The 16,802-nt window shown below is 40.5% G+C and overlaps 1 protein-coding gene across 2 annotated transcripts in view; it reads right to left on the bottom strand.

Moving 5' to 3' along the window:
- vas (ATP-dependent RNA helicase vasa) overlaps window positions 1-16,802 on the bottom strand; it is a 120,591-nt gene that overhangs the window by 7,615 nt on the left and 96,174 nt on the right. For both annotated transcript variants that reach the window (XM_067145137.2, XM_067145138.2), the window contains exons 9-10: window positions 7,835-8,205; window positions 1,923-2,033 (exon numbers count right to left, since the gene is read on the bottom strand). In XM_067145137.2, coding sequence (XP_067001238.1) covers window positions 1,923-2,033; window positions 7,835-8,205 — 482 coding nt within the window. The remainder of the gene's footprint in view (window positions 1-1,922; window positions 2,034-7,834; window positions 8,206-16,802) is intronic.

The following is a 16,802-nucleotide window of genomic DNA, read 5'->3' as shown; positions in this document are numbered from 1 at the left end:
ACACGTCGAAATCATGCGGTACATCTGTGTTTCGTAGTTAAGAAATCTCCTCCGTAGTGTAGGTCTACTGCAGCTCTGAGGATATCGCACAAATAGGTGAATAGTTTTGTGTCCAACCCCCACAATGCAAGCACGCATCAGTCATGTCTATATGTCTGTGTTTTGCAGTTAAGAATGTCCACCAGCGTAATGGTTAGCACAATTAGCTGCTGTTCTCAGGAACCTGAGTTCGATTCCCGGTACCGTATTGCCAGAGACTTACGAATGGTAGGAAGGTTGATTTGCAGTAAAAATGGTACATGCAATTCCCACTGGGGGCCTGTCTAAAAAAAGAGCTGCACCTCCTCGGGATGAGGAAACTATATTCACGGTTGTATAGGCCTAATGTTTAAAAATTTTAACGAGTTGCAATATCATAACCTATAACAAATAACGGCGCATCGGGTCGGATGTTTAGGACGAACAAAATAATAATTATGCCTAATCTCATTTGTTTTGAGAGTATATCATAGTTTCATTTCTAAGTGGTACAACATGTGAAAAAGTTTCTGCCAGATTTTAACAAAATGTTTTCATGTTCAAACAACAAAAATTTTAAGACAATTAGCAGTTCCAATAGATTGTGAAATGTAGTTATACCTAGACTAATTAATAGACATTGCATTTTTAATATTAGAATAAGTTAATTTCAAACTCAACAAATTGTCATATATATCTTAATTGTACGACATAATATATATTAAAAAAATAAATTTCTACCTTCTAAATGGAATGCAAAATATAAGCACGAATAGACTCAATGTGTTATTCAGAAATATTGCTGCTAACAGGCAAGCAAAACTGAACATTTCTGAGGCTAACAGCTTCCTCACCGAACCTGCAACTTATCGTGTGAAATTCAGAAATGTAAGGCCTTTTTCCGTAATCACGCAACTGTTAGTCGGATTTTACCCGAGTTGGAAATCAAGTGTGTTTCACAAGAGATGACAAAACATTTTCAGGACTAGGAAAAAGTGATCATACTAAGCAGTAATAGCAAAAATTTGTGACTGATAAGCGAGGTAGTTTTATATAGATTTAATAATATGAGAATCGGGACTTAGAATTTACGACATGCTAAGCTGGAAAACAGGTTCATGAGGAACACACCGAGGTTTCACTGTATACACACAGTCTCACCTCACAAATAATAATAATAATAATAATAATAATAATAATAATAATAATAATAATAATAATAATACCTACTAATCTAGCTCAATATTTCCATGATTTACCCATGTTGTATGTTAGAGTATTCAGCCCGAAGGCTGGTTTAATCAACAGCTCCACCATCAGCTGTCACAGATGGCCTAGGCATCACTGAAGAGGCGTACTAGGGAAATGAGGAGTGAGGTATTTACCCATGGGTTTGAGAATTGTTTCCAAGTTACACTAGTAAATTACACTTGCATCAATAGGTAGGCTACACACAACTACATACTACCCCTTCACTCAAGACAGAAAATACATTTCGAACTCCTGAATGGAATGTAAAATACAAGCATGAACTTGTTTTATGGGATATTCAGCAATCTCACAAGCAAAACTGAACAATCCTGAGGCTAACTGCTTGCTCCACAAAGGTGCAACTTACCCTGTTAAGTTCAGAAATTCAAGGCCCTTGCTTGCTATTGTACAACTTTTCCCCGACCTGCCTATGGCAAGTGCTCTTACCTGTGCTGGAAATCACATTCTTTTCACAAGGGATGACAGAACATTTTCATGGCTAGGAAAAATGTGATCATACTAAGCGGTAATAGCGGTAAGCGAGGTATTTTTATACAGAATCAATAAGAGAATTGGGACTTCACCACCACCACCACCACCACCACACAGATGTAGATATCAACTGTAATTTTGAGCCTTGTATGATGACTTACCTTACGGATGTCCCTGCCACCAAACTTGCTTCTGCCAAACGAACTGCCACCACCTCCACCACCACCGCTTTGCGCATCATTTTCAAGCCAAGATGGAACTGGCTGATCAGCCTATCAGGAATTACAATAGAAAAATAACTATGTTGGAAGATTAATAATTAAATCAAAGAAACTTATCAAAATTACTCCATGCAAAGTAACAATTAGCCACATACTATCCTTAAATTACAAAAACTCTCACATTTCAAGAAATACATTTGCATTTCACAATCCAACATTTCTTATTGCTACTACTTAATGTGAAATATAAGATCATGATTCTTTCATAACTGTAATCAGAGGAGAAAAAGAAAGAGGCTGCATCTAACTACACAAGTGTTTCGTTTTTAGACTCTTCATGCCCACCGATGCTCTTTGTTGAAAAGTTCAAAGGCAGTAGAGGTTGTTCGACACCAAATCAAGTGATCCTTGGCAAGTGTGTCCCAGGTTTAAGGGTTGATGATTTAAGCAGATCTTTATAATGCTTCAAAGGCGCACTACATGGCAGTCTTTTAGGAAGTGATGAGGAAGCTTGGTGCCATTCATACAGCAGACATGCTCAGTCCACCGAAGGCCAATGATTGAGGCTTGACCTTTTACGCACGCTTTCTCAATAAGGTTGAATTAAGGTACCATCCCAGCATTTGCCAAGTGTGAAAACAATCTTAATTCTAAGGGCAAAACTTCAATCTGAATAAGCTATACAAAATTTTATCCAGCTTTCCTGGGTTTAAAACTGCAGAGGACATCATTGAATTACTGGCCTGTCATGAGAACTGACATCTGTAGCTGTGGGGGCTATTCAGTAACATCATTAAGTCCCCAGCAGCAGTAAACGTGCAGACTAATGTGCAGAAGTATTCTTTCTAGCACACTTAAGATCTCCATCTGTATGGATGGTAGAGTTTGTAGAGCTGACTTCTCCTCTGACAAAGACTGAGCAGGTCAGTACACCTCTTGCTCCAGCTTAGAAGTAAGCAAGGTCTCAGGCAAGAGACAACTTGTCCAAATTCCTGAGCTTTTATAGTTGTCAGCAATGCATTTCTATGACGCATTCTCCTCAGGCCTAAGAAGTATTCTGAAGCAAAGATGGGTGGATTCTGTTCCTTGCTTATGTTTATATTTACCACTGTTAATTCAAAGAATGTGATTATTTTTTTCCTAAACTGATAAAAGTCATAGCAGGAGGTATCGTATATGATAACCGGGCAAGTGGCTATGCAGTCAGGGTAGCGCAGGTAAGAGCTTGCATTTGGGAGATAGTTTGTTCGAACCCCAATGGCGGGAGCCCTGAAGATGGTTTTGCGTGGTTTTCCATTTTCACACTAGGCAAATGCTGGGTTTGTACCTTAATTAAGGCCATGACAGCTTCCATACCACTTCTAGCCCTTTCCTATCCCATCATCGCCAGAAGACCTATCTGTACTTGTGTGACGTAAAGCAAATTGCAAAAATTGTATACGATACTTTGAGCAGATCAGTGAAAATTCTTGTTTCACATATTAACATTTTATTCCACTCTGGTTCATCTATACCATTAACGAGATGGCAACCATCAGCTTATGTGCCTGCCTGTTCTGGATTAGGCTCAAATTACTGGATCAACTGAGCTGAAATTTGGTAATAATATAGCCTGAAACCCTAGTCACATAACTACATTTTTGATTTTGATATATTTCACCATTTAGAACTAGTGGAGGGATTTTACAGGGGTATGTCTCAAATTTGGGCAATTTTTGCATATCAACTAAAATAATGGGTAAACGATTGGTACCAGAAATTAAATTTTCTAGAAAAGTACGTAGCGATCACATGAAGCCACGTTAGTCACCATTCACGCAACATCGTTCGATTATTAACAAGCCAGCTGGAGAAAAACACACTATTCTGCAGAAAACATTCGGAGGTTACATTTACTTACTATGAAATGATTTGCCTATTCACCAGGGAAGGTGACCAGTCAAAAGCACAAGAAAACTGAATTTTCTTGAAAACCGTTAGCTGCAAAGAAAATTCATGACGTTTCTTGTAAAAATAAAACTGTCCGGAAGAAGACATCGACAAATTGAAAGAGCGAAATATTCAAGGCTTGCAAAATCAGATTGCCAAAATTTGCAGCGAGCCCTCAATGGCTAAATGGTTAGCTTGCGTAAAAAATTAACGCCAAAAACTAGAATAAATTAAGGCGGACACTGGTGCCCGCAGTGGCCTGTTGGGAAACTTACATCGGCTGGGGCCAAGACGGTTACACTAGTGGACACTAGCGTGCGCCCAGTAATGTGCTGAATGTGTACAACACAACACTTCAAGTAGCACCATACACATTCAGCACATTACTGGGCCCACTAGCGTGACCGCTTTGGCCTCAGCCCAGTTTGGGCCCACAGAGCAAAATTTCAATTCTGAGCCAGCGGATATCCGCATCCTTGAAAATAATTTTTTTTTTACCCGAATGTATAATTATGAATTATAACCAAATGGGATGACATATTTTAAACGATCAAACTCCGTATAAAGTCGGAACCAGCGGGAAGCCCAAAAATAGAAAAGTGTCCACTGTGGCACTCAACGTGTTAAAATGGAAGCCATGAAATTTATGAAGAACACCTATCAAGATGGAGTACAGTACCTATCAAAAAAAGGAGGGCAAGGTACTATTTATTCTTCTTATTTAATACTGTATCAGACTTTACTGTAATTACCTCATCAAGACATTTCTGCAGGGGACAAAGAAAAATAACGTGTTAAGTGAATAAGAACTATGAAATGGTGTATGGCTTTTAATGCCGGGAGTTTCCGAAGACAAGTTCGGCTCGCGAGATGCAGGTCTTTTGATCTGACGTCCGTAGGCAACTCGCGCATTGTAATGAGGATGAAATGATGACGAAAACAACACTTACACCCTGTGCCAGCGGGATTAACCAATTATGATTAAAAAACCAACGCTGCCGGAAACTGAACCCAAGACCCCTTGGAGCAAAGGTCAGCACGCTAACCATTTAGCCATGGAGCTGGACGTACAGAACAGGGATATGGAAACACTATTAGCCATGGAGCCGGATGTACAGAACAGGGATATGGAAACACTAAATAAGAATTTTTCCCACATGGGGGCATTTTAAGTCGTGTATCCGTGGATACAGTGGGCATTGGCGACTACATAGGACTATCTACCATTTCCGAAGATGAGAGGAAAGTATTAAAAGGGGTGAAAAACACGAGAGAAAAGATACAAAACCTTTTCTACTGGAGATTGTAAGTACCAATACACTGAAAGGTGTGAAAAACACCAGACAATAAATATGAAAACATGTGCACAGGGGCCACACTCGTTCTAAAACAAATGTTAGTAGAAGCCTTTTATTTTGGAGCAGTGGGTTATTGAACACAATTTCTTGGTCACACTCTTGGACAATGAATTGCGGTGGGGGGGTTTACATTCGACCATGTGCAACTGCGCGGAATGACTGGCCGGCATTTTGAATTAAACAAAACTTCATCCAACTTGAGTGATCAAGTTGAACTCGCAAGGTGTGAGTTTCAACATTCGTGACCTCTGCGCACTCATGCCAGTCCATTTTCCACTTTCTGACAGATTTTAATTTTTGTCTTCATGAAGTTCTTAAGGAGTTTCAGATTTTCCGTGTCCACAACTAGGCTATCACGTGACAAATATGCACCACGCTAGTCAGTTTCACATGATTATGTTCCTAATCTACATATAGACTACCGTATCAGGCGACTAATATTAGCTATTAAAAGAAATAAGTTTTATAATGATAGATCCGTATTGAACTGTGATTACAATAGAGTAAAATAATATATTATTATTGGTCCACCTTTTCAATACAAAATGAAAATTACATAGGGACTAGTTTCGACCTAGTAATAGGTCATCATCAGCCTGAAGTAAATTAAAGCGTAAATATCGAAGAAAGACATAAACAATGTAAACACAAGTACAGTCTTTTTAAAGGTACATACCATGTGGGAATTTGAGTAGAGATATATTAAAAATAATAACTCTTCCAATTAACGAAGCACTGAGCGGAAGTTATGTAAAGTTCGGTGCGCCGTATATTATAAAAGACCACTGTGCACTAAATGATGTAATAAAGAAGAAGAGTAGGTTGAATGTTGGCTACTTTATTACATCATTTAGGGCACAGTGGTCTTTTATAATATACGGCGCACCGAACTTTACATAACTTCCGCTCAGTGCTTCGTCAATTGGAAGAGTTATTTTTAATATATCTCTACTCAAGTTCCCACATGGTATGTACCTTTAAAAAGACTGTACTTGTGTTTACATTGTTTATGTCTTTCTTCGATATTTACGCTTTAATTTACTTCAGGCTGATGACCTATTACTAGGTCGAAACTAGTCCCTATGTAATTTTCATTTTGTATTGAAAAGGTGGACCAATAATAATATATTATTTTACTCTATTGTAATATTAGCTATACTTGACCATACCACAAACACAAAATACATTTCTAACTTCTGAATGAAATGTGAAATACACGCACAAATAGACTCGCTCTGATATTCAGCAATCTTGCTAAGTGGCAAGCAAAACTGAACATTCCTGAGACTAATGGCTTGCTGCCTGAAAGTGCAACATATCCTTTGAAGTTCAGGCAGGCTTTTTCCTGTAATCACGTAACTGTAGCGACTGCTCTTACCCGAGCGGCAATGGTGTTTCTTCCAGAAGGGATGACAAATACGATAACATTTTTAGGTCTAGGAAAAATGTGATCGTACTAAGCGGTAATAGCGAAAATTTGTGACTCGCTAAGCGAGTTATTTTTATATAGATTTAATGCGATGAGAATCGGGACTTGGAATTTACGACGAGCTAAGCAGGAAAACACGTTAGTGAGGAATGCACCAACGAGGTTTCACTGTATTTCTCCGCCTATGCAGATACCCATAACAAACATTCTTTATGTTTTCCAAGTATGCTGTACCTGCGAGGAATAAAATACCATGTACTTGCTCTTTTTGTTACTGACTGTACAAGCTACAAAAAAGCTCTAATAGAACTGACCGTGGAGCTTTACAAAGTACACAGTAAAACAAAGTTCTGACATTAGAAACATGCTCTGAACATCAAGGTACATCATTATAACATGCATGGTGACAACTGCAACACACATTCAACTGGACTGGTACAGCATGTGCACAAAATGTGCACCCTTATGTCTTGTGCATTGTTCATAATGGTCCTGTAGATTGTCTAACATACTGATGAACATGAGCAGCTGCAAGGATACAAAACGTGAATTCCCTTGCACAGAAAATTAAGCAATCTGCCAAGTGTTGTTGCAGACGTGCAAGTGACCCTTTCATGGTGTGAGCTGCAGCTCTATCTTGCTGCATCCATCGTTGTTGCAGTGGCAGGTTTCTGGCACAATTTAGTAGGTTCAAGTTCAGAGCATGTTTGTAATTTCAGTGCTGTTTGTTCTGCTGTACACTGTAGAATGTTGAAATACGATATTGGTAACCTGTGCATCTCATTTTGACTTTAAAAGTTGTTTTGTAAAATTTCCATTACAATATTTAAACGTAAGAAACCTCAACAAGATTAAGAAAACGTTCAACTTAATGATAAACTGCATATAACAGCAGCGCAGAACTCTTCCGTGTGTACAAACATTCAGACAAACCATTACGCTAATATATCATGCATGAGGCTAGGCTAAGATGACTCCTAATAATGCTCTGTATGAGTGCTGTGACACTAGTTAGTCCAAATATTTCCTTCGAACTAACACAGGGCATTAATTCATGTTCAAATACCTGTGAAATGTATCCCTTAAGTTAGTCTTGCCCAGCATGAAACACTTGTGATAGTATTGATAATAAATACCTGATTCAGAATTTTGACAAGGTCCTTTGCTAATGGAGCATCAGATTCGGAATCATAGAAACTTGTAGCTTTGCCTCGATTGCCAACTCTTCCAGTCCGTCCAATTCGATGAACATACTCGTCTATACTCTTTGGCAAATCATAATTTACAACATGCGATACATTTTTAATGTCCAAGCCACGAGCGGCTACAGCTGTAGCAACTAGTACACCCATACGACCACTTTTGAAGTCTTCTAGAGCTTCTTCTCGTTCACGCTGCATACGATCACCATGTATACTTGTCGTGGGAAAATTCTGTTCAGATAAGTATGCAGCTATGAAATCAGCAGTACGCTTCATCTCCACAAATACCAATGTTTTATCTCCACCTATGGGCAAAGTTAGAAATACTTTCTGTAACACAAGTGGGTTATTCAGGTGAAATGATCAAACAGCAGTACTCTTCCAGCTTTTCAAATCACATTCCTTCAATTTTTCATGCGGCAAGAAAAGAGAACGTGTCAAACAAGAAAACGTACTATTCAAAAATAAAAACAATACAACAGGGATATAAAACCACTGTACTTTCCTTTTTGACATGCGTGCATTTTACATTGTGCGTATATAGGTACAAAGAAAGTTGAGGTGAAAAAGTACTAAAAGGTGGAAAAAACATTACACAACAAATATTAAACATTTCCACTAAGATGCATAAAAGTATCAATGTATTCCTGCATGGTGCAGCATTTCTAAAACAACAATGTAATGCTGAACTGTATAATGAAGTTTTACATATATATCAGACCAGCAAATTATATTTCACTGCATAATCATTGCATCCTTTATACAAAATTTTTCAAAAATTTATTAGTGCGACCATTACGTGAATAATTTTTAATACCAGTATTTGTATTTCTCAAAAAATGAATTTAGTGTAAAATGTATTTGATACAAATTGAAGATGCATGTTACTCGTGCATATACATCAAAATAATTAAAATCGTCCAAATCAAAATTCATACCTATTCGCAACAGTTTGCTGAACGTTTCTCAAACCCGAAAATAAAAATTAACTTATTGAGTACTGAAGTTAAAATATTACACTTGCAAAAAATTATTGCCATTGTTGAATACACAAGGATAGCTCGAATAAAGTGGCATCTGTCGCAAATTTGCAGCATACGAAAGAAGCATTTGCTGGTGCCTCAGGTGTAAAGGCGGCACACCAGACTCGGCAAGCAGGCTAGCTATGGGGCTTGTACGAAAGGCTCCCGTCGCCAACCTAACCCCGCTGTGGTGGATGCTGTTTAGCTTCGCAAGAACGCTTGGTCTTGCTGAGGATATGCTGCACTGCCATAGTCTAGTCGAGATAAAATATGTGCCCTATAGAATCGTAGGAGCACAGTGCGGGCAGCCCCGCCCCCCAGAAGTGCTGCTAAGAAACTTCAGGATATTAAGCCTCTTAGTGCATTGCACTTTTAACTGCCGCACGTGTGGCTCCCACGATAATTTACTGTCAAAAAGGACCCCAAGAAATCGGTACGTGTCAACAACTGGAAGAACGACATTGCCTAAATAAAGCTCAGAATGGGGGTGAAGAGTACGTTGACGACAAAAGTGGACAACAGAGGTCTTTGCGGCAGAAAACCGAAAGCCATGTTCTAAAGTCCACTGCTCCACCCTCCTAATAGCTTGCTGTAACTGTCGCTCTGCGACTGCCATACTGCACTAGCTATAGTGCAGAGCAAAATCTTCCACATACAGCGACGGTATTACTATTGGGCCAGCAGCAGCGACAATACCGTTTATGGCAATCGCGAACAGAGTGACACTAAGGACCGATCCCTGTGGGACTCCATTTTCTTGAACGTGGTATTGCGAATAGGTCCTCCCTACTCGGACACAGAATATACGGAGGGACAAAAAATTTGCAATAAAAGCCGGCAAGTTACCTCTGAATCTCCATTGATGCAGGACTGAAAGGATGCTATATCACCAGGTGGTGTCGTAGGCCTTCTCCTAGTCAAAGAAAACAGCTACCAAGTGCCGTTTGCGGGGAAACGCATCCTGGATAGAACTCTCCAGGCGTACCAAGTGGTCAGTAGTCGAGCGAGCGGCGCGAAAACCACATTGGTACTCAGACAAGAGTCCTCGTTTCTCCAGACATCACACGAGTCGGCGATTTACCATCCTCTCAAATAGCTTACACAGGCAGTTTGTAAGACAAATCGGTCTGTGACTTCCTGCATACTTAGAATCTTCGTCAGGCTTGAGGACAGATGCCCTCGCCACCGAGATGGAAAATCACCCTCTATCCAGATTCGGTTGAACACACGAAGGAGATATAGTAGACTATCATCACCAAGGTGTTTCAACATCTGGTTATGGATGTTGTCCGGTCCAGGAGACATGTCCTTGCAAACCGCTACTGCGCTGCAGAGTTCCCACTCCGTAAAGGGCACGTTGTAGTCCTCTGAAGCTTGGGTGGCAAAACTAAGGTGATGACATTCTGCCTCCCGCTTCAGAGGGAGGAAACCAGGATGGTAATTCCCGGAGCCAGAGACATCCGCGAAATGACTAGCGAGATGGTTAGCAATCGCGGGAGGATCAGTGGCGACACTGCCTGCAATGGAAATTCCCGGTACAGCAGATGATCATTGAATACCCGAAATTCGTCGAAGCTTCGTCCACACTTGAGATGGAGTATGTGACTTCATGGACGACACATATCTCTCCCATGAAGCCTTCTTACTTTGTCGAATAAGAACTCGCGCCTTAGAGCGGAGTTTCTTAAATGTTACCAAGTTGGCCACAGTAGGCTGTCTACGGTAACGTTTATGAGCGTGATGGCGTTTTTTGATGGCTGCTGCTATTTCATCGTTCCACCAAGGAACGAGATTTCGACGAGGAGTCCCCGAGGAGAATGGAATGGACTCCTCAGCAGCAGCAATAATAACTTGGGTGATATAAGTTAGTTCCTCGTCGACGTGTACTTTGGCCAATCAGCATGTTTAAGAATCCATCGAGGAGGAGCCTCAACGGATTTTTGGTTCAGCAAAGTAAGAATGATGGGAAAATTGGCACTGTCACAAATATCGTGTGTGTTCCACTGAAACAGCGGAACCAACGTTCGGCTGCATAGACTTACATCTATGCGAGAATATGTGCCGTAACGTACACTGAAGTGTGTTGGTTTCCCTGTGTTCAAAATACGCAAGTCCAGTTCCGTTACTAATGTTTCCAGCTCTCTTCCCCGGGGGCAAAGCGTCTCAGAGCCCCAAATGGGGTGATGGGTGTTAGTCGCCCAACAAGAGGAAGGGAGGTGGAAGCTGATCGATAAGATTAGCGACGTCATTGATGTTAAGAAACTGACCGGGTGGAAGATAAACATTACACACTGTTGTTATGACAGGCAGCAGAACGCGAACAGCTACGGCCTCCAGCGGGGGTTCTTATTGGAACCTCCTCGCTGTAGGAATCAGTACGGACAAAAATACCAACGCCACCGGAAGCCCGGTGAGCATAATTTCGTTCTGTCGAGTATAGTCGAAAATTTCTCGATACCGTATGATAACATGGTCGGAAATTTGTTTCCTGAATACAGACTATACTCGCCGAATACTCGCTAATGAGCTGGTGCGGCTCAGCAAAATGCCTATCATAACTGTTACAATTCTATTGTAACAGTGCCATATTGCAAGTGTGGACTTCGGAGGTTTAGGATAGGAGCAGCGTAATGCTACCCAACCTACACTCACATCCCCATCCGAAGATGGAGATTCATGCTCCATATGTAGCGCCTCGTCACTAGACGAGGTGATGCAGGCCTTCCATTTTTTCGACGTAGTCCGGGAGCGGGGTTTCTGCTTACGGGGGGAGCGTGCAGGTTTCCCAGAAGGAAGAAAACCCGCTGGCGCAGAATCATGTCCTCCAGGTGGAGGGTGTGAGGCCCCATTCGTAGGAGAAGTGGAAGAACACCTTGTAAGGGCGTTCCTCTTCCCCACCGTCTATTCTTGTTTCGACGGGCTGGGAGGTGGTTTCCCAGCCCTGGTTGACGATACCGCCTCCGCCGGCTTAGGCGCGGCTGTTGCCGACCTCGTGGGGGAAGGAGACGACGTCTTCTTCCCCTTCTGTGCCGGCTTAGGTTTATTAGCCAGCACAGGCTTAGTGGAGTTCGAAGGCCGGGGTGTACCCGGCTTCGAGCTCGTTCTTGTTACGGCGTTGCTCGCGGGAGCAACTGCCGCCTTGGGCGCAGCGATCTTCTGGAAAGGGGGTCCAGTGGAAAATGAGGAACCTGGCAGGGACTGTGCTATCAAGCTGAAGTCGAGTGTCTAATAACCAGACCTGGGATTTTAAGGCGAATGCCTACTTCGTTCCTTACGAAATAACATGATTTTTTAAAAATATGTTGATGTTTCATAAATACCTTACATTAACAGAGTTTTATAGTGCCCTAAAATGCCTATTTGGACCTTTAGAGAATATTTTACTATTTTAGTGCCTAAAAATGCCTATTTTCTACATTTAAAATAAAATTCAACTTCTATAATTTTTACAATCACACAATGGACATCCTGGAACGAGCAGAACAGGAGAGGGTGGGTTTTTCACAGAAATGTGCTCTTCCCAGACAACTGTCACCAAAGGAATGCTGAGTGAAGGGTGGAGGTGGAGGATTAGCTCAGAAGAACAACGAGCAGGTAGTAAAGGACGTACTGTGTCGAGTGACGGGGTGAGGGGGGGGAGATTATCTAGGAAGAACAAGGAGCAGGTAGTAAGAAGGGACATTCTGCGTGAAGTCTCCAGTGAAAGAACATTTGTTTAAGTGAATATAGTTCATCATGCCTAAAACAAAATCATCTAAGAGTGCACTTATACAACAATGGCTTGTACAATTTCCAGGGATGACTTTTGATGGCAAGATTTTCTGCCAGTACTGCAATAAACAGGTATGTGCATATATCGTAAATTTCATATTAATCTAAAACTAAGGTTTTGATATTGGCTCCTCTAATTAATTGTAGAGACCTAGTCCACACGACCTGGGTTCGATTTCTAGTACCGGCAGAAATTTAGAAATCTATGAGGTCTGGAACGGTGTTGACCCAGCATCGTGAGGACAATTGAGAAGCTACAGTGGGCAGGGGTCACGGAGGCAAGGCAATACGGCTGAGGGATGTATCGTGCTGACCACACTCCACCCATTATCTGCAGGTCATGAGCTGGGCAGCAACCGTTATTGAAAGCCAAGGCCCTTCGGGGACTGTAGTGTTCTTGTTCTTAATTAACTTTAGAGTAATAATGGCTTAATTTAAATAGTACAAAATTACAAATTTTATTCAATAACTCACCTTTTCTATTCCTCATCTTAGTCTCTAATTGACATCACTTTATTGTGTTTTAGATTTCACATGAGAAAAAATGCCACCTTCAGCAGCATGCAGATACTGCCAGTCACAAAGCGAAAGCAGCCATGAAAAGTAACATTAGACAGACTCTGCTCACACAAACTATATCTCCTACAACCCATAATGGTTTCTATGCTGATATGTGTAGAGCCCTAGTTGCAGCAAATATCCCCTGGAATGCTGTGCATAATCCGGTTTTCAGAGATTTTTTTAGAGAAATACACCAAGCAGCATATCCCATCAGCATCTACATTAAAGAAGAACTACTTAGATATTTGTTACAATGAGGTCATTTTGTCAATCAGGGAGGATACTGGGGAGTCTTGCATATGGTTGTGTGTGGACGAAACCACCGACTCTGTGTGCAGGTACATTGCTAACCTTATAGTAGGAAAACTGGAACCCAATCAGGCATCTATCACTCAAATTCTTTGCTCTAAACAGCTTGAGAAAGTCAGTAGTCAAAGCATTGCATATTTCATCAACAAGGGGTTGCAACTGTTGTATCCTAGGAGTGTTGATGATTCTAAAGTCCTTCTCCTTGTCTCCGATGCTGCTTCCTACATGATTGCCACTGCACCTTTCCTCAAAACTTTCTATCCTTCTTTAATTCAGGTTACTTGCATGGCCCATGCCTTGCATAGACTCACAGAAACAGTTAGGGCCGAGTTTCCTGCAGTAAATACTCTCATTTCAACAATGAAGAAAGTGTTCTGTAAGGCTCCATCAAGAATAGCCATCTTTCGAGAGAAACTCCCCTCTATTCCCCTTCCACCACAGCCAATCATCACCTGTTGGGGTTCCTGGATGGAAGCTGCCCTGTATTATGCAGAACATCTTTAGGAAATCAATACTGTGATAGACAATTTGCCTTTAACGGACAACTCTGCATGTGTGTCGTCTGTCAAAGAGCTGTTAAATGATTGTTCCAGTGTTCAGAGAGACATTGCGTATATTCCGGCAAATTTTTCATTTCTTCCAGTCACCATTACAAAAATGGAGGAAAAAGGAAACAGTCTCAAACAGCAATTTTCTGTAATTGAGGAAGCTGAGAATAACATACAAAGTGCTAGGGGCACGGTAGGGGACAAAATAAGAGACAAGTGGTCTAGTGTACTGCACAAGAACTCAGGTTATTCAGTGCTGAGAAGGGTACATCAGGTAATGGATGGGGAAAAGGTAGACTTACCAAGTGAAATTTAATTGAAAAATGTAGATAAATTTTCCTATGCCCCTCTAACATCTGTGAGTGTGGAGCGCACTTTTTCTGCTTTCAAAATGATTTTAACAGACAAAAGACACAGCCTGACTGTGGAAAATTTGGAGAAGATTATTGTTATGTACTGTAAAGCAAACTACGAATGAAAGTACTGTAGGAATGTTCCTCACAAATAATAAACACATACTCCATTCGCGTTTATGCCGTTATTTGATGCCTACAGTGCTGTAATTGTGTACAGTGATTTTAGTATTAAGGTTTTAGATGAGTACTGATAGTGGTATATCATATAATCCATAACTTTTTTTGTCACATTACTTTTTATATTGTTTTTGATAAATGTCTTTTTTATTATGTCTTAATTTTGCAGTTATTTCGGTTAAGAATACGGATACCACGTTTGTTAAAGTAAAAAAGTATCACGTTACAGTTTAAGTGTATATTGTAATATTTTAAACTCTATTTCCTGCCTATCCACACAGTTTTAAAACATATTTTAAGTGCCTGTTTTCTCTTTTAAAAGCCTATTTACTTGTTTTAAAAGAACCTATTTTAGGTGCCTAAAACTAATTTCTTTAGAGCCTAAAATCCCAGGTCTACTAATAACACATGAACATACATGATTCCCCACAGTTCGATCTTCCAAGTCCAGATAAATACTTCACAATCACTACAGAAGAGAAATTTCTTACATTTATCATAAAATTGAGATCTCCCGCTACAATCACATTCCTTTCCATGTCGTTTCCCACATAGCTAATTATCTTATAATTCTGAATCAGCGCCAGCGCTACCCTTTCTCAGTCTGTACACTCCAAAGACATCAAGTTGCGTATTATCTTTAGAAATGAGCCTTACACTTAGAATTTCATGTTTGTCACTAACTTTTTCGTAGCTTACAAATTCTTTCATAAGAAGGAATGCTCCCCTCCCACCATTCCTATCCTACCTCTACGATTCACACTCCAGTTCTGTGATAACATTCCTGCATCCATTATATCATCTCAGCCATGATTCAACATCTATTACAATATTTGGTAAGTATATAATGTTTTAAATTACTTAATACTGTTCCTTTAAGATACTTGTACAGCTCAACACTAACATTTTTATGTCATCCCTACTCGACTTCCAGATCCCTGTACCTTTATTACCATTCCCTAGACCACCCCATTTCCCTGAATGTACCTCCCTATCATGCTTCTGAACAAATTTCGTAATTTGTAAGTACCACTGGGGTTTAAGTGAAGGCCATCTGAGCACAGATCCCTATCTCCTACCCACCCATTAGGATCTAGCAATTTCACTCTCACTTTCCCACATACCCACTCCATAGTCTCGTTTAAATCCCCAATCACCTTCCAGTCAGTATCCCTCCTACGCAGTATTCCACTGATGATCTCTACTTCCTTAAACTTTACCCGTGCTGCATTTACCAGATCCCACACATCCCCCAACTATGCGAGAACCTATACGTGCTTGTCTTATGTTATTGGTACCAATGTAAAACACTACTACCTTCTCCTTTCCCTCCTCTTGTACAGTGGAACTAAGTTTCCCCGGATTATTAGTTCAAATTATATGGTCCCGCAAACATCCTAAGTTAATCACGTTGTAAAAACCCTGCATTATCCGTTTGAGGAAACAGTTTCCCGGATCAACCGTCCAGAAATTTCAGTCCCATCAAAGCTACATTCTCGATGAAGTGTTTTTCAAGAAAAAGCACCTCCCGAAAGGACGGCTACGACATACCTACAGATTTTGACGTTAACATCCGGTCATTACGATAATTAGAGCAAGTACTGCACTGGGAAAGCAATCAGCGATGAACTTGCTTAAGGGACCATTTTAGCATTACATTCTGCTTGTATTATTTTGGGAATCCTCGGAAATTGTAAAGCAGGGTGGCCACGACTATTGGAAGGAGACAGAGCGTATTTCGACAGCTCTACTTGAGCAGAACGAGTTTCGTCCAATGTTTGTACTGTCTTATAAAACATCTACATTATGTCCTGGGTTAGATTTTTTTTAAAAACTTTTTTTGTATCGTATTGCCAAACAGGTTTTCAAAATTTCCCACAGGGTACTATATAACAGTCACTAGGCTTTCAGACAGAAATCTAAATCGCTCCTTAACATGAATCTAATATTTTAATATGATCGGATATGAATGCGTTCTCGAGACCAGAAGAAATGTTTACACTTTACACATAAGGCCATTACTGTTTAGGTCCTAATACAAAACCGAGATTTTTACGTTTCCATTATGTTAAAATGCCCTTATAAAAAAAGCATTTGTTATATTTGCGCAGCGTAACATTTCAGAAGTTCGTATCATTTTCCACTCGCACTTGCCTGT

The sequence above is a fragment of the Anabrus simplex genome, chromosome 4, assembly GCF_040414725.1.
Source record: "Anabrus simplex isolate iqAnaSimp1 chromosome 4, ASM4041472v1, whole genome shotgun sequence".
Classification (NCBI taxonomy): domain Eukaryota; kingdom Metazoa; phylum Arthropoda; class Insecta; order Orthoptera; family Tettigoniidae; genus Anabrus; species Anabrus simplex.
The sequence above is the reverse complement of the archived record's forward strand: the minus strand, read 5'-3'. Positions and strand labels throughout refer to the sequence as shown.